Source organism: Bos taurus, chromosome 3, assembly GCF_002263795.3.
Source record: "Bos taurus isolate L1 Dominette 01449 registration number 42190680 breed Hereford chromosome 3, ARS-UCD2.0, whole genome shotgun sequence".
Taxonomy (NCBI): domain Eukaryota; kingdom Metazoa; phylum Chordata; class Mammalia; order Artiodactyla; family Bovidae; genus Bos; species Bos taurus.
The window spans coordinates 20,790,518-20,817,765 of record NC_037330.1 but is presented as its reverse complement, the minus strand read 5'-3'; the positions used below and the strand labels follow the sequence as shown (position 1 = coordinate 20,817,765).

Sequence of the window (27,248 nt, the reverse complement as noted above, 5' to 3'; positions counted from 1 at the left end):
TTCCGTGGACAGAGGAGCCTGATGGGCTACAGTCCATGGGGTCGCAGAGTCAGACACAACTGAGGGACTTTCATACAGGTCACCACAACATCTCAAATGGTTAAAATTGTACATTAATTTTTGGAATCTACTACCTGAGAAGTCAATTGTTCATTTTGAATGCTAATTATTTACCTTTTCTAACTGTCTATCAGACAATTACAGATAACAGAGGAGTATTCAGAACTTCCGGCTAATTATTAGGTGGGTACAACAAATACAGAACAAAAGCTGTTTAGAATGAGAGAGAAACTGAAGTGTGGGAGAAGCTCTAGAAAGTGCTAAAGCCAGTCAAAACCCAATCAGCTTTCATTGATAACCACTCAGTTAATGGCAAAACTCCCTGATTTACCACATGGCCACTCCTCACAGATGAGTCTACATCAAGTGATAATGTGGACAGTTCATCTGCCAAAACAGAAAACGTGTCCTCCTTATCTCTAATCTGTCTAAATCTGCCAGCTCAGAAGGCTGAAAGTGCAAGAGAGAAAGACCTCTGCTTCTTTGATACATGTACAAGAAACACAGGATGGGAAAATGGGCATCATCAGTCTTGGTGTTCAGAAAAGACACAATTAAGAAGGAAGAAGGGATAATGTTTGAAGTTCAGTGGAGTGGCAGAAGACTGTTGTGTTGCTGTGTCCTGTGCTCAGGTGTGCCTGACTCTTTGCAACCCTTTGGACTGTAGCCCTCCAGGCTCCTCTGTCCATGGAGTTTTCCAGGCAAGAATACTGGAGTGGGTTGCCATTCCTTCTCTAGGGGATCTTCCCAACCCAGGGATCGAATTTGCATCTCCTGCATTGCAGGCATATTCTTTAAGACTATTCTGGTCCAAATACCTTCTGCTAATGGCCCAGTGATAAGTAAAGCAGTTGGCATCAGAGAAGCCACATAAACGACCATTTGATTCACTATGGGCAGCAGAGACAAAAGAGCAGCTGAAAGCTGGGCAAGAGCAGGCAATGAGTTTGGCACCACCATCCATCTATTCATCTGCATGCCAGAGACAGTGTCATCCTGGGTTGATTTTTTTTTTTCCTACAGTCTCCCCTGACTCTGTGGCCAGGCTTAGATCACAAAATGGTTTAGGCCAAAAATGGCTTCTCTTATGTCAAGAAAGCTATGCCTGGTTTTCTTTTTCCAGGCACCTCCCTACCCTATCTGCTTACTCTGTGAAGTTTTGCAACAGATATTGGTTCCTGGGACATGGAGTTTAAAAGCCAGCATGGCTCTACTGTATCTTGTTGCCTTACACCTCACACCAGCTGTCCAAGACTAGAAAGTGAGGGGCAGAGAACCAGGATAATATATCTTAGGTGACAGTGCTGACTGCTGCAAGGACTATTCCCACAGAAGAATGATGCCTGAGGTTGGCTTGCAAGGAAGCTGTAGTTCTTATCTTTTATCTTTCTGAGTAGACTGATGCCATATGTGGCCTATGAAAGCCTTAGGGTTCTGAATGTTTAGTTGCAGCTAAGAACTAGCTAAGAAGGACTGATTCTGAAGCTGAAGCTCCAATATTTTGGCCACCTGATGCAAAGAGCGACTCATTAGAAAAATCTCTGATACTGGGGAAAATTGAAGGCAGGAGGAGAAGGGGACAACAGAGGACAAAGATGGTTGGATGGCATCACCAACTCAATGGACATGAGTTTGAGCAAGCTCTGGGAGATGGTGAAGGACAGGGAAGCCTGGCGTGCTGCAGTCCATGGAGTCTCAAAGATTCTGACATGACTGAGCCACTGAACAGCAGCTTTCCTGGTGGCTCAGCAGTAAAGAATCTGCCTATTATGCAGGAGACACAGGTTCAATCTCTGGGTCTGGAAGATCCCCTGGGGAACGAAATGGCAACCCACTCCAGTATTTTTGCCTGGGAAAATCCATGGACAGAGGAGCCTAGGGAGCTACAGTCCATAGGGTTGCAAGAGTCGAACACAACTTAGCAACTAAACCATCACCACTACCAAGAAAACTCCCTAAATGAGCAAAATTCTTCCAAATTTTCAATGAAGACAAATTTTTATTGAGGTATAATAGACATACAACATTATATTAGTTTCAGGTGTCCAACATAATGACTCAATATTTGCATATGTTGCATTATGATCACTGCAATGTCTAGTTAACATTAATCACATAATTTTTTTCTTGTGATGAGAACCTTTAAGATTTACTCTCTTAGCAACTTTCAAATATGCAATACAGTACAATTAACTATAATTGCCATGAAAGTGAAAGCTGCTCAGTCATGTCCAACTCTTTGTGAGCCAGGCCAGAATTCTCCAAGCCAGAATACTGGAGTGGGTAGCCTTTCCCTTCTCCAGGGGATCTTCCAGAACCCAGATCTCCTGCACTGCAGGCAGATTCTTTACCAGCTGAGCCACAAGGGCAGCCCAAGAATACTGGAGTGGGTAGCCTATCCCTTCTCCAGTGGATCTTCCCAACCCAGGAATTGAACTGGGGTCTCCTGCATTGCAGGTGGATTCTTTACCAACTGCGATATGAGGGAAGTCTCATGGTTGCCATACTGCACGTTATATCCCAATGGCGTGTTTTATAATTGGAAATCTGTGCCTTTTGACCTCCTTCACCCATTCTGTTCACCACTCACTACCCACCTCTGGTGACCACCAATCTGTTCTCTGTAACTGTAAGCCCCCCTCTTTTTCTTTTAAGGTTTTATGTAAAAACCCAAACAAACTTTTTGGCCAGTCCAATACATAGAAGTGAGATCACATGGTATTTATCTTTCTCCATCAGACTTATTTCACTTAGCATAATGTCCACAAGGTCCATCCATGTTGTTGCAGATGGCAAGATTTTGTATCTTTTTATGGCTGAATAATATTCCTCTGTGTATGTGTGTATGCTGAATTTTCTTTATCCATTAATTTCTTGATGGACAATTATAGTTTCCACATCCTATTATAAATAATGCTGCAGTGAACATGGGAATGCATGTAGTTTTTTGAGTTAGTATTTTCAGATTTTTCAATTGTTTCATAAACAATATAGACATAACTGCTTTACAGTCTCTATGATAACTCCAATATCTCTAATATTTCAAGGGTTAGTTTCTAAAAGTCTATCTTAGGACCCAAGAAACCTAATCTCTGGCATTTCTATCATAAAGCCTGTTCAGTAAGTCGTGCATTATTTAACATTGCATCTGGAAATGGTTACCATTCCTATTTGGATGGTTATCTCATTTCCTGCTTCAAAATATCTAGAAAGTATGGCTTAGGAACACATTCTCAATTTTTAGGTGAAAAGTAGTCTTTGAAGACATCAAACACAATAAAATACTCCCTTAAATGACAGTGAAGTATATGGATTGGGAACCAGGAAAGGAAGAGTGTTCTCTTAGGAGGTAGCAACATTGATAGAGGAGTTGAAACGCCACCTACCCCTCATGTCCTACGTAGGAGGGAAGTTCTTGCCTTATCTAACCAGTAGATGGAGCTACCAAGATGAAAAATAAATTTTGGTCTGGTTCAATTCTTTTCTGACCCAGGTGCTCCTGAAAATATGAAAACATTTCACTCTTTTTTCATTTTTTGTGTTTCAATATTGATGGTTTCTTTTGATTTGTCATTAAGTCCACTTTTAAGTCAAAATCTTTCAATATTGGCAGTTTCATATGGCTCAACATAATAGACTAACCTAATGAAAAAAGTTCAAATTTGCTTATACACTGCTTTATATATATATATATTTCAAACTTTTCCAATTTACTTCCATTGACACAGTGTAAAAGTATCCTTTTTCTTTCATTCTTTCCAACTTGATATCATCAATAATTTTTACAAACGTGAAGAGGAGGTTGTGGGAACTCCTATTTCACAGCTGGTCAGTCAGAAGCACAGGTGAAGTGGGGGGCAGTCTTGTGGGACTGAGCCCTGGCCATGTGGGGTCTACACTTTGAGTAGTTAGTATCAGAATTGCTTATTGCGGCGGTAGGGGGCGGAATTCATACATCTGGTATCCGAAGTGTCATGAGTAGGGGAAATAATTTTTTTCTTTTAGTATGTATGAAAGAAAAAGCACCCTTAAACTCACTTACCTTAGGGAAGAAGGAGAATGCCACAAATCTGATGCTGGAAATGGCCTTTCCCCACGTGAGTTTTCTGAACTGAACGAACTGCCATCTGTTTGAGCTAGGATAAAATATTCCTAACCAAAACAGGGAGAATAATGATATGATCCCAGGAAGTCCTTGCACTCCTAGGCCTCTAATCTTATCTATTTCATTTGGTTTCATAGTTCATAGTTCTTGAAACTGTAGAGACAGAACTGAAGGCTGGGCCGTGTTTGGGGCAGTGATGTCTCTATGGTTGAACTAAGGCTTGGAAATAGAAGTGAGATCTAGCGGATTGAGTGTAAAGGGGAAGAATATGGCTGTAACTAAGAACCACCTCAATCCTCCCTGAGTTAGCATTTGTCATCCTCTTACTTAAACTGCTCCTAAGAATTTTTTACAGATGTAAATTCTCCTAATGCCTCTTGTGAGCATCATGACATACATTGATCATTAAATATTAGAGACTACTCTCTGCCTTAGTTAAAATGATTGCTCTTTTTTACATGAATTCAAACTTACATCCTCAAATTTTGGAAATTATAGATGCTTACTAGAAAAAAAGTATTTCATCCTTCCAGGTTATGAATTTCTTTCATTCCTTTTCTGTAACAATACTTCTTCCCCCATATCTTCCTGGTCAGTAAAACACATTCACTCATTTTCAAAGCAGCAGCTGTTTTGCTAGAAAGCAGGAACTGTAAGGGATGAAGAAGGTACTGTTATAATCTACTGGTAAGAATGCAAAGGAAATCAGACTGCCTGGTTTTGAATCCTGCCTCTACTTTTTATAACCTTGGTCAAGTTACCAAATTCCTCTCTGGCTAGTTTTGCTTATAAAATGGAGAGAACAGTGTGTCTACTCATAGTTTACAGTGAGGATTAAATGAGAAAATACATATCGAGCATGTTTTCCTGGCATATAATAAACACTCTACAGCTACATGAAATGATGATGATAACAGACAACCTAACAATCTTTCCAAAGTTGGGGTTTGGGGGGTGGAATTACATTTTGTTTGGCAGAGCAATGCTGATTCTAGGACTGCACCTATGGGAATAACAAGTTGACTATTTAAAGATAAGATTATTCATTGCAGTGCTGGTCATAACAGTAAAACATTAGAAATAACATTTATGAAGAGACGTTAGTGAAATAAAGTATGGTACAGCTACACAATGGAAAACTTTGGAGACAAAATAGTATAATAGTTTGGAATACAGACTTCGAGAGTAAACTGGAGTGAGCTGAGGCTTCTCCCATCTCTCCCAGAACATCTTGAGTTATTCTTAGACCTTTCTTTCTTGCTTTTCATTCTATAAGTCAGCTATACAGCCATAATAATTTCAAAATCTCAGTGGCATAAAACAGTAAGCATTTATGTCTCACTAGAAGTTTGCAGGGCAGATGGAGCAGCTCTACTTCAGGGCTAGGATAGCTCCACCTCACAACAGAGCTAGTTAGCCAGAATACATTCTTATCATGACAATCACAGAAGTATAAGAGGATGAGAGACAATACGTGAAGCTTCCTAAGGCCTAGGTTCAGAATGAACACATCTGTTTCCATCCACGTTTCATTGGTCACTGAAAATCACATGGATGAGCCAAATCCAAGGGTCAGAGAAATACCCCCAGCCTCTCATGAAGCTGTAGAGATGGGGTAGATTCGAGGAGTGATAAGAAATTGGAGCCAGTAATTTAATCTACAACGTTATTTGTCATCATTTTAAATTGTCTGTCTGTAAGATTGCTACCCAAGTCTCTCTTTGTACTAGTTGAATTCATCCTTGTTTCTGTTTAGTTTACTTTCTCTTATAACAGAATACCTAAAAATTTCTTTGTATCTTTGCAACTCTGACTCAGGAATCAGCTCACTTTGGTGGCATAAGGGCTTCCCATCTGGACTCTGAAACTCCCTCTGAGGGATATTTCCACCCATATATATGAGTTATTTTTCTTCTCTATAGTACTCACATTAAATATTGAATTTCCTTGGATTCAGCCAAGATAAATATCCCAAATTCATATTGTCTTTTAGGGGACGGCTTTTTTAAAAACCAAAATAGGATATTAAATCCTGCATGTTTTTCCAGAGGTACAGAGGCTGGTTTGCACAGATGAGTAACTCTTCACATGCCTCATCAACACTGATATAGATAATCTGGATTCAAATGATCAGGTTTTGAAGGCATTAGCCAGTCTTTGAACCAATTTTTTTTAAATGGAGATTTGCCGTAGTCTAGCCCCAAGAAACAGAATTGGTGGAGAGAGAATATAATCAGAAGAGAATGTCAAAACTTTAGCCCTTCCCTTGGATTCTATAAATTCCATAAACCCAAAATCCAGAGTGTCAAACTGGGGAAATGAACCTAGAAGTATGAAAATGAGATCATGCCTCAAGAATTAGGGATGTGTTTCCCAGAAAAGGAGCATGATGAAAAGCTGTTTCCTTCCTCTTTTCTAATCTTGACTCCAGAACCCCAAACAGAAACTCTTTCATGCCTTGTGTGTTACAGATTTCACTGTTCCTGTCAGATTGGAGATGTGGCTCATAATAGCTCTGATCCTTGGGGGTAAGTTGGGTTTAGAAAGGGGTAACTAGAAGGCTCTGGCTGTGGGGACTCAGGACTTTTTGTCTTCCTTTGGTATCCTAGGCTAGAACTCATGAGTATGGAGACAACTGTTCCTGTGCTTCCATGGTTTACTCGTGTCTATTGTATCAAAAAACTGGGGAGGGAAACTCTGAGGTAACAATAAGCCTGGAAGCAGGGTGTCAAAATAAAGCCCCACCAGTAACCATCTGTAGGCTGTTCATTATCACCTGTACCCTATTTTGGAAAAGTGGGTAAAGAGAAACTCAAGAGACCTAAATTCAGTCCACGTTAATTCTGTTTCCTCAATTCTCCCTTCCTTGTCATCTCCCACTGACCAACTGATGTCTCTGTTCTTTGTCTCTTACAGCTCCAGTTGCTGAGCAAGTGGGTGAGTAACTCAACTTCCTTTCCTGTCACAGAATAGGTCCCCTTATTCTAAAGAGAGTAGAGGGAGAGGACAGAAAGGAGAAAGATTTATAAATGATGTAAAATTCCCTATATTCAGAGTATGATTGTGACCAAATCCTGGTTTTTAAGGTTTCTCTGTAAAATTTTCCAAATGCACCCTGATCTCTTGATTAAATGCCTAAAAAATGTGTATATAATAATAAGAAAGGACCAAAATTGCAAAAGCATAGATGTAGTTCTGCTGTGTTTTCCAATACCCCCCCACACCATTCCCCTTTAGACGAAAACTATTTGTTTTTTCTTCTCCTCAGAAAAAAACAAACAGGTACTGAAGGTTTCAAAGTGTAGAGTTTGAACATAGATTTCCAACACAGATGCTAATTAAAGTCTGAGGTTAACCTTCAGAGACAGAACAGTACAGAAGATAGGAGAATCAACTCCAGTCAGTTTGCCCTAGTTTAAAACCATGCTTCATGCTTACCAACGAGACCTAAATTAGTCAATTATTTCTCAGGAACCCCAAATCTCCAATAGCCAGATGCAGATTTAATAACATGAATAGAACTCTGCTGCAGGATCTGGATACTCTTAATGGTTAGCTTTTGTAGTTTTCTACTTGCCTATTTTTCAATCTGAGTATTGATACTGGATTTTTTTTTTCATTGTGCTAGCCATATCTTGCCAGTTGCTCAGATTTCCCTTTTATTCCACTTGATCTTCTTCTTTTCTTTTAATCCCCAAGCAGACCCCACAAAGGCAGTGATCACCTTGAAGCCTCCGTGGGTCAGTGTATTCCAAGAAGAAAATGTAACCTTATTGTGTGAGGGGCCCCACCGGCCTGGGGACACTGCTACACAGTGGTTTCTCAACGGCACAGCCATCAAGACCCTGGCCCCCAGATACAGTATTAACAGTGCTACATTCGATGACAGTGGTGAATACAAGTGCCAGACAGGCCTCTCAATGCTAAGTGACCCAGTACAGCTAGAAATCCACAGTGGTGAGTATGCATGGAACAGGAGGGCTAGAAATCACCAGGTCTTCATTGGTGTTTTCTCCTTCCTGGATGCCGTGTGTGTGTGTGTGTGTGTGTGTGCGTGCGCGCGTGTGTACCGATTTATCTGAGTATGCGTCTCAGCTCTATGTGTCTACCAGGTAAAAGTCAAGATACTCAAAACATAACATTAGGGTTCTTAAATTGTGCCCAACAACACCTCATCTAGGGCAGCTCTTCAGTTCAGTTCAGTTTAGTCGCTCAGTCGTGTCCAACTGTTTGCGACCCCATGAATCGCATCCCTGTCCATCACCAACTCCTGGAGTTCACTCAGACTCACGGCCATCGAGTCAGTGATGCCAGCCAGCCATCTCATCCTCTGTCGTCCCCTTCTCCTCCTGCCCCCAATCCCTCCCAGCATCAGAGTCTTTTCCATGAGTCAACTCTTTGCATGAGGTGGCCAAAGTACTGGAGTTTCAGCTTTAGCATCATTCCTTCCAAAGAAATCCCAGGGCCGATCTCCTTTAGAATGGACTGGTTGGATCTCCCTGCAGTCCTTAGGGTCTAAGTTTTAATCTAGATACCCTACTAAGACTTTATTTTTCAAAGTTATCTCTTTCTGTTGAAAAAAGTTATGCCTGCACACATAGTAAATAGTAATTCAGAGAAATGAACAATCACATTTCCTTCCCACCCAAACCCCAAGTCCTGCAGTTATCTTCCACAAAAACGAAACTGTTAATGTATATGAACTCCCAAGTCTTGCAGTTACCTTCCACAAAAATGAAACTGTTAGTATATATACATTTGTTTTTAAAAGTGGTTGATAGAATACTCCATATACATCTTACACCTTACTTTTATCACTTAAAATACTTTGGCTGTCTGTTTATATCAATAGAAATCTACTTCCAACTTTTATAATTAACCATTATATTAGTAAACCTCTACTGTTTCCATTTTTTGCTTTTACAATCAGTGCCTGCAGTAAACATCTTTATACACATAGTCTGGGGCACATTTCACATATATTGGTAATATAATATTTTGGACATGAAATTACTGTGAGACTTTGAGAATTAAAAACTTTGGTGAATGGAAGCAGAGAAAACAATCTCCACCCACTTAAATCTGTAAGAGGTTCCTACTTATCAAGAAATGGAGACTGTAGTATTTTTTAGGGCAAAATGTTTCATTATTCAGGACAAATCATTCAGTTGGGTGATTCAGTTATTCAGAAGCAATGTTAAAACTTCTTTGTAATTATTAATCAAAAGTTAACTCATACTGGAGGCAGAATTAGATTTATGTAGACAAGGGTGCTTTTGGAGGAAATGTGCTTTAGCCAAGGAAATGTTGAGAGTGTCAGAGCAAATGCTAGATGTTTCTTACGTGTCTCTTAAGACTCCGAGACTCAGTTCCTATGCGAGAGAGGTAAGGGAAGCTGACAGAACTGTTTAAACATGAGATTTTGTATAATTCAAGCAGAAGCAGAAACATTTCATAGTTCAAATAACAAAAGATGAGCTAGGGCTGGGAAGGGGCCATTTTCTTTGCTTCTGCACAGACTCTTGAACTTCAAACACACACAGAAGTCGCTCAGTCATGTCCGACTCTTTGCGACCCCATGGATTGTAGCCCACCAGGCTCCTCGGTCCATGGGATTTTCCAGGCATGAATACTGGAGTGGGTTGCCGTTTCCTTCTCCACTGATGACTTATTGAGAAAAATATCTTTTACATTATTTGTTACAGTATACTATATATCTTTTACATTATATTTTGGGCTTCCCTGATAGCTCAGTTGGTAAAGAATCTGCCCGCAATGCAGACCTGGGTTCCATCCCTGGGTTGGGAAGATCCCCAGTAGAAGGGAAAGGCTACCCACTCCAGTATTCTGGCCTGGAGAATTCCATGGACTGTAGAGTCCATGAGGTCACAAAGAGTCAGACACGACTGAGTGACTTTACATATATTATATATATTTTAATGTAAAACTTTTATTGAAGTATATCATGTGTGCTTGCAAGCTAAGTTGCTTCAGTCATGTCCAACTCTTTGTGACCCTATTGATCATAGCCAGAACATTTCTAGAATCACAGAAATTCTTGCCGATTTCTTGTCACTACCCTCAACACTGACTTCTAATACTGTGTATGTGCTCAGTTGCTCAGTCCAACATTTTTATACATGTATTTTACTGTTGTTTTAGTTGCTAAGTTGTGTCTGATTCATGTGATTCTTTGTATATTCTGGATATATTAGGTAGCATTTTGGTCAAAATTTGTGTTAAATCTGGTATCAGTTCCTTGATGTGTGTTGAAAATTGCTTTGTGGCCTACTATGTGCTCATTTTTTAATCACTGTTGCATGTGTCTTTGCACAGGATGTGAATTTTCTTTTTTTAAGGTACATCATTCTATAAATCCTGAAATCAAGTCTATTAATTGTATCATTCAAATATTTATATCTTTATTAGTAGTTTTGACAGTTTCTGATGGAAGCATGTTAAAATTTCCCACTGTGTGTGTGGAGGCAGAAAGCAAAGGTGTCTGTGTGTTTGGGCAGTGCAGTCTTTGAGCACCTTTTGGCTGGGAATGAAAATATGGGAATAAAGAATGTTCATTCTATTTAGAAACACTATGGCAGCATCCTAGACTGTAAAAACCATACACCATATAGCACGGAATACCTGCCGTCCATTCTTAGATAAGTTCTGGAGGGAGGAAAAGCACTATTATCTCTTCTCCTCTTTCGTCCTGTAAGAACCTCATCCTCATTCAGCTAAGCCAACTGCCCCAAGGGAGATAAAATAAAGTAGGCCTTTTGGGGTATGTATGGAGATGAACATCAAAAGGGAGGGCTCATTTGATTTGGAGTTTGTTTTTACCAGCTATGTCACTGATTTGCACATATGTGAGCATTGACATACATACACTTACATACACTTGCCATTCTGTGTGTTTGTCTTAGTATGTGTGATACCATTAACAAATTAGTCAGGAGTTAGAATGTATTAGTTTTGTATTGCTGTGTAACAAATTGCCACAACTTTAGCAGCCTAAAACAACATACATTTATTATCTTTCCATGGGTCAGGAGTCTTGGCACAGACTGGTTGGTGCTCTGCTGAGGCTGCAGTCAGGGTGTTGACTGGGCTATGTTCCTCCTGGCAGCTCTTCCAACCTCCCATGACCATGGCAGGACTCAGTTTCTTGCAGTTGTAGGATGAGGTCCCCGCCATTTTACTGGCTGTCAGCTGGAGGCCAGTCTCATTTCCTGAAGACCCCCTTCTTTGTGGCCCTCACACAGGCCCTCTCACAACATGTCAGCTCACTTCTTCAGGCTGGCAGGAGTCTCCTGCAGCCCAGTCAGCTAAGACAACCTCATATAATGTAACATCATGATAGGAGTGGCATTTCAGAAACTTTGCCATATTCTGTTGACTGGAAGTAAGTCATAGGTTCTAGCCACATGCAAGAATGTGACTCACTGGGGGCATTTTAAAATGCTGCCTACCACATAGAGTAAGCTGTTTTTGTCCCAACCAACTTCTGAGACCTGGAAAGAAAAAGTAAGAAGGGCCTGCTGGTAAAGATTACTTTTCTTCCTAGCAAAGCTAAAGATATTTGAGGAACAGGAGACAGACCTTAAATTCAACAGAGTTCTAAAGTTGGAACTTTACAAAGTGAAAAAAGATAAACCCACAGGGTCCAGCTTTGGCTTTCTTGTACCTCTGCCACCTTATACACACATTTTGTGCCCATATTTTCCAGATTGGCTACTACTCCAGGTCACTAGCAGAGTCTTCACAGAAGGGGACCCTCTGGCCTTGAGGTGTCATGCATGGAAGAATATGCCGGTGTACAAAATGCTTTTCTACAAAGATGGCAAGCCCTTTAGGTTTTCTAGTCAGGATTCTGAATTCACCATTCTGCAAACCAACTTGAGTCACAATGGCATCTATCACTGCTCGGGCGAGAGAAGGCGTCGCTACACATCGGCAGGAGTATCTATCACTATAAAAGGTACTATATCTAAATAGTCATAGAGCTATTAGTTATAAGAACCAGAAGAACCATCATAAATTATCACTTCAATTAGCAAGTGAAGAAAACTGAACTCCAGAGAGGTAAACTGCTTTTAAGAAGGCCACACAATGACCAGTGGCTGGGTTGGGAGCAGAACTGAGGTCTTCTGGGTCCCTGTCCATTGCTCTTTCCGGTATACCACAGTGCCCCATCACTAATTCCAGGAGCTAACGTCAAGGCCATGCCATAGTGGGAATCTACTTCACCCATTTTATTTTAGTTGCAAGGAACAGAGATGCACTCAAGGTAGGTAGGAAGATTATTAGAAAATAACTCAATGAAACTTAATAAAAATTCCATAGTAAGGAAGACATTAGGATGTGCTTATACTTTCCATCTATCTCCCAGGGACCACGTGGCCTCTCTGGTTCCACTTCCCTCTGAACATCTGCTAATTAAGCAGTTCCCTCTGTCCTAGTTTGCATGTGGTTCTTGAAATAACTCTTTCATGGCCTTTATCTTAGTAGTCATAACCACTAGCAACTTTTGTGTGTCTGAAAAATAGTTCATTCCTATGGAAAAAAAAGTATTGTCCCAGATTATCTCTTTCTGTCTTTTTGACTGCACCACACAACTCGAGGGATCTTACTTCCCTGACCAGGATCAAACCCTGCCCCGACTGCAGTGGAAGCACTGAGTCCTAACCACTGGATCTCCAGGGAATTCCCCTCCAGATTATCTTTTGAGTCAGAAACACAAGTATTGAGTCACTGAACTGGCTGGGGGGTGGGGTGTTGTTGAGGTCCTTAGTGGACTGGAACCTGGTGGTCCGGAGTCGACAATAAGAAAGTAAAGGAGAGAAAGAGGCTGATATGCCTTGGTTTACACAGAAAGCCAATAAAGCTCCTGGCACAGGGCTTGCTCTGTTCATGGAGGCCTCAGGCACCCTCTCAATGGGGTGAAGGCACAGAGCACCTTCTTGAGAGGGTCTTAGAAGCCCGGGCAGGAAAGTGAACTCCGAGGGCCTCTGTGCTCCAAAGAAATAGCCTGAGAGAGAGAGAGAGAAAGAAAGAGAAAGAAAGACACAGGGACCAGAGGTCTGATGGAGCAAAGATGTTTTATTCAACATTGTGTAGGTATTTATACTGTCTTACAAGATAGCTATTTTCAGCAGAGATAAAATCAAAACTTACAAGTTATCAAGAAAACATGAGGTCATCCATATGAAAGAGAGTTGTAAATAACCACTTTTACCATATGGTTCATAAAAAGGAAGAGGGTACTTATTACTGTATAGAAAAACTAACGAAGGAAATGCCTGGATTCCTCAGTCCCGGGACAGGCTTGCCTCTCCTCTTAATTCCTGAATATTCAGGAATTAATAAGGAGCAGAGAATTCCTGACAGATCCAAAACAGCACACAGGAAGCCTCCTGTTAAATGCTTCCTGACAGGGTGTCAGTGTCCACTCCCGGTTAAACATTACCAGAGGGTCATATAATAAATGACATGGCTATTCAGTGAAGCATGAACTATGCAGAGGTATTCTCCCCAGAATAATATGGTCAAGCTAGTAAGTGCAAGTATGTCTATGAGGAAATCCTAAGAATACCTCTCTGCTGAAAGTGGAGAAACTCTGTCTTATAGATATATTCTCTAGGGGCAGGTTTCCCAAAGGGGCTAGGAGTATATCTTCTGTTAAAAAACAAACAAAAGAACCTTGACACTGATGCAGGCCACCCTCTCCCTATCAACTTTTTCTTCAGAGCTATTTCCAGCCCCAGTGCTGAGAACATCCTTCTCATCCCCTCACCAAGAGGGGAATCTGGTCAACCTGAGCTGTGAAACAAAGTTGCCCTCAGAGAAGCCTGGTCAGCAGCTTTACTTCTCCTTCTATGTGGGAAACAAGACCCTAATAAGCAGGACCACATCCTCTGAATACCAGACATTCATTGCTAAAAAAGAAGACCGTAGGCTATACTGGTGTGAAGCTGCCACAGGAGATGGGAATCTTATCAAGCGCAGCCCTGAGCTGGAGCTTCCGGTGCTTGGTAAGTAGGAACGAGGGGAACTGACTGATATACAAGGAGACATGCCCTTCCCTCCTCTGGGACTGAGATCTCATGACACTTTTTTCACAGCCCACCCAGGAAAAAACCACGAACAGGTCTTTGCACTCTTGATTCAAAACTTCACTGTTCTCCTCATAAACTTCCTTAAATTTCCTTTCCTCTTTCTTTTCTTTCCTTCCTCCATTTATTTCCTCCCTTCTTTTCCTTTCTCTGTATTTTCTCCTGCCTTCTCTCTCTCTCTCTTCTGTCTCTCTTCCTCCTTTCTTCCCTCCCTCTTTCACCAATAATCTGATAAAAAATATATTGAATTCTTCCTATTTTATAGGTCTGGGGATATAAAGACACTGGGGTACAGTTTTTTTTACTTCAGAGAGCTCACATGGTAGATTGGTGAGACGGGGGTTTTGTGGACTGCACATGAATACCTGCCTGCCACAGTGTCTACGTATGGCTGAGGTAGAGGGAATATGAGCTCCAGAACAAAGACTCTTTGGGGAAAAATGTTTATCTTCAAACTAAATTCTAATCTTTAAATGGCACAGATAGCAGTTGTTGCTGAAACTAGGAAGTAAGTGCACTGGCAAGGCCCTGGCAGTTAGGCTCTTATGAGGAGCATGCCCCCTGTCCATAACCATAGAGCCCAGCTCCAGCTACCACCAGCTCCTTCCTGCCCCCCAAAGCCCCAGAGTCTCCCTCAGGCACAGACATAGCAAGTCTCAGCCAACCTTCTCTTCCAAACATAATTCAGCCAGATCCCTCTGGTTTCTAAATAGCATTTATCCTCTGTTGTTTTCTTTTACAGGCCTCCAGTCAACAACTCCTGTCTGGTTTCATTTTCTTTTCTATCTGGCAGTGGGGATAATGTTTTTGGTGGACAGTGTTTTATGTATTGTAATACATAAGGAACTACAAAGAAAGAAAATGTGGAATTTAGAAATCTATTTGGACTCTCTGGACTCTGGTCATGGGAAGGAGGTACCTCCTACCTTCAAAAACATAGACAATTAAAAGAAAGAGGAAATGTCAGAAACAAGAACAACTGTAAGAAAGGACACACCAGGAGAAGCCCTGAGAGGGTGGACTGTGGCAATCATGCCATGGGTGCCCAGAGGTCCAGAGGCCCCTTCCCCTCTCCCCTGTGTAAGCACGGGGCACAAACACCCAAATGTTGACAGACATGAGAACTGCAACTCCCATGGCATCTAACTCTTCAATAAAGCAAATAAATGAGGTTGACTTCAATGGAAATAAACTGGAAAAGTTGGTAACAAGGATGATTATAAGACTTACTCTAAAGAAAAAGTTTTTTTAAACTTGGAAGTCAAGTCTAACCTGATTATCCTATTAAAATAATAAATTATTGTTATCAAATTATTATTTATGAGCAAGAATTTATTTACAGAGACAGGGTGGAAAAGTAAGTGTGTGTATATGTAAGAGATTAAGATAGAGAAAGAGAGAAAGAGAGAGGGGAAGGATATGAGGGAGACAAGAGGAAACAGTATAAACAAAAAAAAGAAGAACTATAACCCACAAATGAATCTGGGTGACTGAGAATGAGAGAGTTCATACTTCTTGGTGTCTGGGTGGTCCCTTGATGACTTTTCTGTATTGCATACACCTCAAAGAGATACAAGGAAGAGACTCATGATGAAAAATGGGTGTATCACTTTTGCCCTTTCCTTTGAGGTTTTCTCATAACCTCTCTGTGATCAGAGACTTGAGACTTGAAGCAGATGGAAGAGCACCATAGCCCCCTGCTTCCTTAGTCTGTGGACAATGAGAATGTCCTTCTCCCCTTCATCTTAAGAAAAAAAGTACAGTAATTGTCATCTCAATATAAATATAACTCCAACAGTTGTATTAAAAGAAATGGTCATAGATCATCATAGGAGCCTTATTGTTTACCCATATTTGGTCTTATGGACTGTAGAAACAGAAATTAGAATTGCAGGGAATTAGTTCCATAGGAAAGAGGCCCAAAGACCCTCTCTGGAGAGACTGTCTGTAGAAGACTCTAGACTGAGGAATTGGGAATTGAAGCAGGAAGTGACAGTCACACTCAGAGGAGACAGTTACATTCTACCCTCACTAGGTGGATGGAATTTCAGGAATAGGGCTCCCTGGAGACGGAAAGTTGGGGGTAGACATGGATACAGACCTGGCGGGAATTGTAATGAAGTTGATCATCGTTAACATATCTGGAAGTACTTCCTTCTTCCCCATGCTTTTCTTTTGTGCTTCCTATCCGGAGTTTTCCATGCTTGTATCGTTGCCACAGTATTTTCTCATATATACTTTAGTATACTTAAAAAATGGATCTGACTCAGTTAGTTTCTTGATTGAACAATCTGTACCTCCATGTACCCTCATTTCTAGTGTATAGCTGGAAACAGGCTCTTGGGATCCAGACGGAGGCACACCTGCCTGGTCCGCAAGCCTTGGTGCTGGGTCTGGTCGAGGTCTGATGCCGCCTCCCCCTTTCTCCAGGTGGGTGTACAGCCCTACAATTTCTCTACAGGGGTTAACGGCCGTCTCCCTAGCACTTGCCCAATCTCTCTAAGGGCTCACTCCTCTTTATTTTTATTCCATCCACTGTGGAAACATACAGAAATCACTGGCTCCTACTGGAGAGAGAGAGGCCCAAAGGACCTAGATCCCTTTTTTGTTCATCATCCTCCACCTTTGGTTAAAGCCTATGTATGAGGGGACCAGGCAACCACAGGAAGGAAAGTGAAAGATTCTCTAGGTCTGCTCTAGAGACAAATCAACAGGCATCCACAGGGAAACTTGACCTCATGGTCTCATATTTTGAATCACTAAATCCAATTTGTTTCAGACACAAAGACAAATACACTGATCAACTTGAATCTTCACACCAGTTTTCAGTTTGCAGGGAGAGGCACAGCTGAAAAAAGTCAAGAGATGGTTGCTGACTCCAGTCTCTGGAGCATGCATGATCACTGGAAAGGAGCCATTCTGTTTCCTGTGGTTTGTGTGCTACCATGTCAGTCTCATGCCCCTCTGTACACTTGAGATGTTTCCTGCAGGCAGTTCTCCAAAATGCCTCTGATTCTTAAAGGTTCCTCTGCTGTGTGTATTAGCATCCAGGGATACCCAGAAGTGCTTCTGTAAAAGCTGACATCAGCTTTTACTTACTGGAGGATATAGGAAGTATGTTTTACCAATTCCCTTCAGAAAGTGCATTGGAAACCAAGTTTAGGCTCCAGATCATGTGCAACAAATTCATTTGGCCACTATCTTGTCAACTAATAATAACTTAATGCATGGGTACATATTCAAGATTTATAATCAGATATATCTTGGTAAACAAACCTAAGTGGTCTTTTACCACCTATAAAGACAAAAATTCTAGTAATTTTACTTAAATCTTTCAGAATTTAATATCATCAGGACAAATCAAAGTCTTACATGTTTTTAACCCAATGCTTTTTTCAGAATAGCTAAGACTATTTATTGAATATTTAGTATCACATTATCTATTTATAATAATTTTTTTTGTTTTTGAATATATACTCAAATCCAAAATGTACAAAAATCTCCTTCCATCTCAGACTCCAAGCCCTTTGTCTTCGTCTGTTTGTGCTATTATAAAAGAATACCATAGGCTGGGTCGCTTGTAGACAGCAGAATTTATTTCTCATAGATCAGGAGGCTGGGAAATCCAAGATCAAGGTGCTTACAGATTGATGGTCGACACCGAAATCAGATTGATTATATTCTTTTCAGCCAAAGATGGAGAAGCTCTATACAGTCAGCAAAAACAAGACCGGGAGCTGACTGTGGCTCGGATCATGAACTCCTTATTGCCAAATTCAGACTGAAATTGAAGAAAGTGGAGAAAACCAATAGATCACTCAGTATGACCTAAATCAAATCCCTTACGATTATACAGTGGAAGTGAGAAATAGATTAAAGGGACTAGATCTGATAGACAGACTGCATGATGAACTATGGATGGAGGTTCATGACATTGTATAGGAGACAGGAATCAAGACCATCCCCAAGAAAAAGAAATGCAAAAAAGCAAAATGGCTGTCTGAGGAGGCCTTACAAATAGCTGTGGAAAGACAAAAAGCGAAAAGCAAAGGAGAAAAGGAAAGATATACCCATTTGAATGTAGAGTTCCGAAGAATAGCAAGGAGAGATAAGAAAGCCTTCCTCAGTGATCAATGCAAAGAAATAGAGGAAAACAATGGAATGGGAAAGACTAGAGATTTCTTTAAGAAAATTAGAGATATCAAGGAAACATTTCATGCAAAGATGGGCTCAATAAAGGGCAGAAACGGTAGGGACCTAACAGAAGCAGAAGATATTAAGAAGAGGTGGCAAGAATACACAGAAGAACTGTACAAAAAAGAGCTTCACGACCCAGATAATCACGATGGTGTGATCACTCACCTAGAGCCAAACATCCTGGAATGTGAAGTCAAGTGGGCCTTAGAAAGCATCACTACGAACAAAGCTAGTGGAGGTGATGGAATTCCAGTTGAGCTATTTCAAATCCTGAAAGATGATGCTGTGAAAGTGCTGCACTCAATATGCCAGCAAATATGGAAAACTCAGCAGTGGCCACAGGACTGGAAAAGGTAAGTTTTCATTCCAATCCCAAAGAAAGGCAACGCCAAAGAATGCTCAAACTACCGCACAATTGCACTCATCTCACACGCTAGTAAAGTAATGCTTAAAATTCTCCAAGCCAGGCTTCAGCAATATGTGAATCGTGAACTTCCAGATGTTCAAGCTGATTTTAGAAAAGGCAAAGGAACCAGAGATCAAACTGCCAACATCTGCTGGATCATGGAAAAAGCAAGAGAGTTCCAGAAAAACATCTATTTCTGCTTTATTGACTATGCCAAAGCCTTTGACTGTGTGGATCACAATAAACTGTGGAAAATTCTGAAAGAGATGAAAATACCAGACCACCTGACCTGCCTCTTGAGAAACCTGTATGCAGGTCAGGAAGCAACAGTTAGAACTGGACATGGAACAACTGACTGGTTCCAAATAGGAAAAGGAGTACATCAAGGCTATATAGTGTCACCCTGCTTATTTAACTTATATGCAGAGTACATCATGAGAAACGCTGGGCTGGAGGAAGCACAAGCTGGAATCAAGATTGCCAGGAGAAATATTAATAACCTCAGATATGCAGATAACACCACCCTTATGGCAGAAAGTAAAGACGAACTAAAGAGTCTCTTGATGAAAGTGAAAGAGGAGATTGAAAAAGTTGGCTTAAAGCTCGCCATTCAGAAAACTAAGATCATGGCATCTGATCCCATCACTTCATGGCAGATAGATGGGGAAACAGTGGAAACAGTGGAAACAGTGGAAGACTTTATTTTTCTGGGCTCCAAAATCACTGCAGATGGTGACTGCAACCATGAAATTAAAAGATGCTTACTCCTTTGAAGGAAAGTTATGACCAACCTACACAGCATATTAAAAAGCAGATACATTACTTTGCCAACAAAGGTCCATCTAGTCAAGGCTATGGTTTTTCCAGTAGTCATGTATGGATGTAAGAGTTGGACTACAAAGAAAGCTGAGCGCAGATGAATTGATATTTTTGAACTGTGGTGATGGAGTAGACTCTTGAGCGTCCCCTGGACTGCAAGGAGATCCAACCAGTCCATCCTAAAAGACATCAGTCCTGGGTGTTCACTGGAAAGACTGATGTTGAAGCTGAAACTCCAATACTTTGGCCACCTGATGTGAAGAGCTGACTCATTTGAAAAGACTCTGATGCTGGGAAAGATTGAGGGCAGGAGACGAAGGGGACCCAGAGGATGAGATGGTTGGATGCCATCATCAACTCAATGGACACGGGTTTGGGTGGACTCCAGGAGTTGGTGATGGGCAGTACAGTTCATGGGGTCGCAAAGAGTCAGACACGACTAAGTGACTGAACTGAACTGAAGAGCCCAAATCCTGATCTATAGATGACTATCTTCTTTCTGTGTCCTCATATGCAGAGGGGTGAGGGAGCTGTCTGGGGTCTCTTTCATAAGGGCACTAAATAACCACCCATGAGGACTCCACCATCATGACTCAATCACCCCTCACCCCTGGCCTCATACCATCAGCCTAACACCCCTAATACCACCCACGGCCTAATACCACGGCCTAACACCCCTCACCTCCTAATACCATCCATCACGTTGGGAATAAGATTTCAACATATGAATTTGGGAAGAAACATGAACACTCAGTCCATAGCACCTTCTAATGTCCTTTCCAAAGATAATTTCTATTGGTTGTTTTCTGTCATCTCAGAGATTTTTATGCTTTCATAGGCAAATGAAAGAAGGCATTCTTTCTTCTATGTCCCTTTGTAAGCAAATGTTGGCATAATATACACACCATTGCACCTGGCCTTTTTCAAATAACTTATTAGGAGCAGCACTTGCTCCAGAGCTCCTTAGAGGGTCCATCAAAGCCTACACTGCAATCTGATTTCTTCTTCTGCCCAATCCTATGTCCTCATTCTTCCTTTCATAAGGGTTCATCCCTAATAATCATCTTGTTGGTGGCTCAGATGGTAAAGCATCTCTCTACAATGCAGAAGACCCAGGTTCAATCCCTGGGTCGGGAAGATCCCCTAGAGAAGGAAATGGCACCCCACTTCAGTACTATTGCCTGGAAAATCCCCTGGAAGGAGGAAGCCTGATAGGCTACAGTCCATGGAGTTGCAAAGAGTCGGACACAACTGAGCAACTTCACTTCACTTCACCCCAAACAATGTCTCAGCCTCTGCTTCCAGAAAGTCCAACCTGAGCAGTTTGTAGGTCGCTACAACAATTGTAAAGCCTTTGGAGTCTCATAAGACATTCAAATAACATGTTTAGGGACACACTTCTTGTAACAGAGAACAAAACATTAAAAATAATTGCACCACACCTCCATTTTGGACAGGAGAATAAGCTTGATATTCCTGTGAATGTTCTTGGTTTAACACCTTCTCAAATGGAATTTTTTGAGCTGTCCTATGAAGCAAAAATGTTGTCTCTCCTTCTAGCTGTAAGCAAGAGAATATTTTCTTTTTTTTTTTTTTTTCTGATTATACTTTTATGAGTTACACAGGCTTGCATTTTAGTCAGGGTTTAGAATTTCACTAGTTAATATTAGACACAAAATGCAAGCCTGGGGACTTCCCTGGTGGAGCAGTGGATAAGAATCCTCCTGCCAATGCAGGGGACATGAGTTCGATCCCTGGTCATGGATTCTACATGCTGCGGAGCATCTAAACCCCAGTGCCACGATTACTGAGGTTGTGCTCTAGAGCCGAGGAGCCGCAACTAATGAGCTAACGGGCTACAACAATCGAAACCGTGCGCCTAGAGCCTGAGCCCTGCAACAAGAAAAGCCACCACAATGAGAAGCTTTCGCACTGTATGGAAGAGTAGCTCCTACTCACCACAATTAGAGAAAGCCCTTGCAAAGCAACGAAGACCTAGTGCAGCCAAAAATAAATTAATTAAAAAGAAATGTAAGCCTACTAATTTTATTTGCAGAATCAAGAAATGGGTCAATATGATTTTCTTCAATACGGGTAAAACAAGCACCGTATGGCATTTTATTTTCTACAGTCACCACCACTCCCTATTGTCATACACATGGATTGCTTCACTCACCAGCATAGGTGTCCTCGAAGGCTGTACGAACTCACAGGGATATATATAAAGATGTCCTAACAGGTACCTTGGCAACGATAGTTTAAGAAACTCATCCCCTAATCATCAATTTCCATATGCACCCTTTCATTACATTTGTGCAGCCTAAGAACATGCCTGCTGTAAATGCTGAAGCTGGTTCATCCTTTTAAAACTCTTCTTTCCCACTCATCCTTCTCCTAGTTTACAAAAGAAAAGCGGGTGAAAGATGGGTAGCTCTCACCCATCCCGAATCATGATATACTACCCCGGGGATTCCAAAGAGACAAAAGAACTATTATACAAACCAGAGGTAATTTTCATCTTTCTCTGTCTCATACTTATGGGAGTTAGGTGCCAAGTCAGGTATTCAAAACCACAGTGGGCCCATGTTGAGATGTTTTGAATCCTAGTATACTATAGAGAGGTAGGGCAGATTTCACAACAATTTTTAGTCAAAGACTTTGCTTCCTTGCATTATTATTTAAAAAAAAAAAAAAGGCTTGGCTCTGCAGCAAAAGTCCTCTGAGAGCAAGGCAAAGAAAGTGTAAGTAAGAAATACTTGATAACAACCTTGTGCATGCTTAGTCACTCAGCTGTGTCTGACCCTGCGACCCCATGGAATGTAATCTACTAGGCTCCTCTGTCCACAGAGTTTTCCAGGCAAGAATACTGGAATGCGTTGCCATTTCCTACCCAAGGGGATCTTCCCAAACTCAGAGATGAAACCCAAATCTCTTGCATCTCCTGCACTGGCAGATGAATTCTTTACTACCTGATAACAGCAGCAAATTATCTCATCTGGGACAACAAACATGCACAGCCCATACCTAATCTAGTCATCTATGAATTAGGCTGTATGCAAATCTGTAACACGTTGTTTGGGGGTTTAAACAACTCCAAAATCCCAGCACCTTACACCAATAAAGTTTTGTTGTTCATATTTACTCTAGGGTCAGCTGAGAGGGAGGGAGAAGGCCAGTTGTCTGTGCCAGAATGAAAAAGAGTTTTGGAACATCTCAAACCAGGAATTAAATGCTCTAGCCCAGAAGTCACAACCAACACTTCAACTTCCAATGCTTGGGTCAGAACTTTGTGTTACACCCAGCCACAAAGAGGATGTGAAATCCTAAAGTAAGCAAAAACAAGGAGCTGGAAATATTGTGACAACAGCATAAATGCAATCACAGAGTATTTAAGCTATGCCAAAAGCATGCTGGGAAATACCAACTAATTTCAAAAGAGCCATGTCTCCCTGCATCATTTCAGTAAAGGGAAGGGGTTGATCTTCATTCATCATGACTCAGTCTTGTTTCTTAGTTGAACAGGCAGCATGATTTTAAAAACTTGAAAAGTCTTTTACTTCTAACAGATTCAACATTATAGCTTCAAGTAAAACAAGTGTGTAGTGTGTCTTCAGTCGTGTGCAACTCTGCAACCCCATGGATGTAGCCCATCAGGCTCCTCTGTCCATGGGATTCTCCAGGCAAGACTACTGGAGTGGGCTGCCCTGCCCTTCTCCAGGGGACCTTCCCAACCCAGGGATCGAACCCTGGTCTCCTGCATTGCAGATGGATTCTTTACCACTGAGCCATTGGAGAAGTTGAAGGCAAATTGGTATTTTAAACCCTTCTGTGTTCCAGACTCATGTTTAGTACTGATAGGCCTCACTGTGCATCAGGCACACGGATGTGAGATTTCAGTAACAATTTATGGTGACTGGGGCAGGACGTCTGTGCCCAGGGCAGGTTGATCCTGGCCAGGGGCAGCCCCTTCCCAAGTACTCAGCAGCTGCTGGAGTTCATTTTGCTCTGGGGAAATGGAAGGGACTCTCCCTTACAGGCACCAGCTGCCCCAAGGCACAAGGCTGTTTGGAGCAAAGAAACATCCAGAGCTATGGTCCACATTTGGTGTCACCTGGAGTAAGTCACTCAAGCTTGCACAAGCTAGTAATTCTGTCCACTCTATAAGTCAGCCATTTTGGGTCTGTTCTCTTTTGAGAGCTGGGCTACTCTGGAGACCTCTGGTAGTGGAAGTGGAATTTTAGACTCACTTTCTCTAATTATCTGTCTGTGTGACTGCAGCTTCTTTGTTGTTTGTGTTTTTGTGTGTATCATTTTGGGTTGGGCCACTCTGGTTTGTCCTTCTGTGCGTGGGACCACATTTGTTATTTGCATGTTGTATGTTTGTGAATCAGGATTTTCACTGGTTAGTTGAGATGTCTTTGAATAATGGAGCTAGCATGTGATGACATCAGGTACCCTTCCCTATTGAGCTGGGTTTCGCCTGTGGTGGAACATTGGTTGGGATATTCCCTTCGCAATGGGTGGAAGTCTCATTTTTTTGGTGCTAGTGTTTGTTTGGTAAATGGATTTTGCTAATATATGTGGATAACCTGCGGAAAAAAAACATGGAGAAATACTATACTATCACTTTAAACTGAAAAAAAAAAACAGACTGTAAAATCTTTACATATAACACACAAACATAATTATGCTAAAATGTGCATAGAAAAATGACAAGAGGGAAATTCTCCACATTTTAATACTGACTTTCTTTGAGTGGTGAATTATTTTGTTTTCTTCTTTCACATTTTCTGCATTTATAATATTTATAATAGAAAAACGACAAATATTGGACTAGGGATCAATCTTGCAGTGACTAACAGCATGGTATGTTTGGAATTGCAAACTTGACATCAGATGCTGGTCTTTTTACTTTAGAAGGGCAGTCATTCCTAAGGCTTAGATCAATTTCCTAAGGAGATCACCATCAGCTTCAGCACTACACTTCAGTGGTTTCCTCCTGACATATCCACGTGTTATCCTCAAGATTAAGGATTATCAAAGAAAAGGGGGGAATTGCAACAGAGCAGGATGAGCACAGCCCTTAACACCTAGCATTGCTGTGCCTCATTACTCTGCACCCTGTTACTAGGCAACAGGTCTTGTTCCGCCATTGCTCGGTGCCTCAAGCTCGGGCCCTGCCCACAAGCAACCAGCTGTCAATGAGCAACATATACTTGTCCTGCTAAGCTATTGGTCAGCGCTGAGCTGGGCCCTGCCCACCGGTAACTGTCAATGAGGGACCACTGGGGAAGTGATTCAGTCAAGGGTCTGTGGGGTAGTGGTCATCAGGTAGAGAGTGAGGTAAGAGGCAGATGCAGGCCTTCTCCTGGAGGCCTTCCAGTTTACCCAGCCTTGGACCAGCAGATGAGCTGGAGGGCCCAGGGAGCAAGGCCCCCACTAGCCAAGGCCCAGGACTTGAGAAGCAATGAACCTCTTCCCCATCCCTGTCTCTGTGACCCACTAGCAGTGGCCGTCTGTATGAGTCATAGTCTGTGAGACCTGGTCTCCCCATTTGGATGGCCTGAGGAGACTGAGGGCCACTTGGGTTGGATGCCTGACTCCCTCTGGGATGATAGCTGGGCAGGATATGGGAACCTGGCCCTGAAGGAGCTGCCAACTGAGATCTGACTCCTCTTAGCCAGGACTGGGACCTTGGAAGGTAAAAGTTGTGCCTTGGGACTTTGCCTTTCTCATCAGGACAGAGAATAACATTCATCTGGTAGAGATTTACAGGAACATCATTACCTGACCATGACCTGACCTTGAGAACAAAGGATCTGACACCCAGAAGTCTGCAACAGCTAACCATACCCATCCCTCACCTTTTGATTTTAAAGGGACATGCTGAAAGCTTTCAGTAACTTTGGGTTCTTAGGACATGAGCCACCCATCTGCTTGTATGAATCTGTAATAAACCCTTCTCTGTTCCAGACTCATGTTTAGTATTGATGGGTCTCACTGTGCATGGGGCACATGGATGTGCGATTTCGATCACAGTACTAGATACTGTAAATCCATATTCATATTTTCACTCGGTTGCAAATCTGCAATCATTTGTTTCTAACTGGTGTTAGTAGATTCCACTGTAAAACTGCTACACTAACGGTCATTAAAACATTTTTTTTAGCTCCACACTTACTTACTAGAACCGGGCTACCGGAAGGACAGACTAAAGCGGTAGCTCTAGGAATGACGCGGAATCCTCTTCGTGCTCCGACGGTATCCCTCGGAAGACCGCTGGCGCCATCCTGTGATCTCCTGTGCACATTGCGACCTTAGCTCGCCAGAGACTGGGGTCAGGGCTCGGGGATCCGGCGGCGCAGAGGCTGGCAGGGTGCACGCTTTCTGCAACCTCTCCCCAAAGTCCCATGACAAATATTTGCTTCCCCAGAGCCAGCAAATGCAAAAAATTAGCTATGGTCGGGTCGGCGGACAGGGACGGCTTTGTCCCGCTCTTGGGCCCGGCGACGGTGGCGCCAACCCCGGGCCGCCTGTTCCGGTTGCACTCCCGGCCGCCGTCTGGCGCTGGGGTTGCCAGGAGGCGCGGGGCACGCAGGAGTTTGCCGGTGGCCGCGGCCTCGGCTGAAACCTGGTCCGGGGGTCACCGGAAGGGGAGGAGCGCTAGCCATCTGGGCGAGACCTAAAGAAAAAGGCGGCTGGAATCGGCGGCAGCAGCAGGGAGGGAGCAGGTGGAGAGTACGAGGCGGCTGTCCAGTAGAGCACTGATGACTTCCCTGCTGGTTCCGTCACCGTCAAGAGCCAGGAAGGGACCCTCGGCCGGCAGAGTGTGCAGGCTGCTGGGCAGGGAGCCCCCAGGCTGCTCTGAAATACTTTTGGGAACTGTGGAGCTTCTCCCTGAAGGGTCCAAGGCCTGTCTATTCCGGAAGACATTTCCGGGGCTGAGAACGAGGCCCCAGAGGGGACTGATGCAGCTGGCTGGGAGAGAGGAGGAAGGTTGGAGTTTTTTTTCCTTCGCTTTCAGTCTCAGCAGGGACAACACCCAGGGCCAGCTGGATTTACCAAGGCTTCATCTGAGAAGCCCTTGGGCCCTTATCTTATATTCCCCAGGGCTAGACCGAAGCACAGTTATGGAGCTGAACAGGCAACCGGGTGTGGAGAAGAGTTGTTTTTCACCTTCCAGCCTGTAGGAGGGCCCTAAACGCATTTGGGGATCACGGGAGCTTCTGCTCGAGTCCAGGCCCGCTTCAGAACACACGGGAAGTTACTAGTCTGAGAAGGAATCTCTGTACCAAAATATACATACCATTTTAATACTTCTGTATCTAATGTTGCTGACAGTTATGTACTTTTTCTTTCAAACTTAAATTTACTAAAGAATTTTCTTTCAAAGAATCAGATTATGATTTTAATTGTTTTGGGGGAGTGGGGAAGTCTGTTCCATTGATTTCTATCCTAATTTATTTTTTCTGCTTTCCTCGGGTTTTATTATTCCTTTATTAGCTTTTAATAGCTTTAACTCATTGTTTTTAATAGTTCTTATTTTCTC

General features: G+C 42.3%; 2 protein-coding genes and 1 long non-coding RNA gene across 3 annotated transcripts in view; 2 read left to right on the top strand and 1 right to left on the bottom strand.

Moving 5' to 3' along the window:
• Positions 1 to 25,960, bottom strand: part of LOC788142 (phosphodiesterase 4D interacting protein-like) — a 64,066-nt gene extending 38,106 nt beyond the window's left edge. Inside the window, exon 1 of the mRNA XM_010803059.4 lies at positions 25,881 to 25,960. The gene's annotated coding sequence lies outside the window, so the exon portion shown is untranslated. The remainder of the gene's footprint in view (positions 1 to 25,880) is intronic.
• Positions 6,651 to 15,592, top strand: FCGR1A (Fc gamma receptor Ia; the record flags this gene model as incomplete). The annotated part of the gene is given in 6 exon segments (NM_174538.2): positions 6,651 to 6,693; positions 7,082 to 7,102; positions 7,868 to 8,122; positions 11,892 to 12,143; positions 13,912 to 14,196; positions 15,020 to 15,592. Coding segments are annotated over 6 exon segments (1,050 nt in total). The 5' UTR covers positions 6,651 to 6,662.
• A 456-nt stretch (positions 25,961 to 26,416) lies between the features above and the next one.
• Positions 26,417 to 27,094, top strand: LOC112445952 (uncharacterized). The gene is made up of 2 exons (XR_003033966.2): positions 26,417 to 26,695; positions 26,810 to 27,094. It is a non-coding gene; the product is annotated as an uncharacterized lncRNA (long non-coding RNA).
• Positions 27,095 to 27,248: the final 154 nt, after the last annotated feature.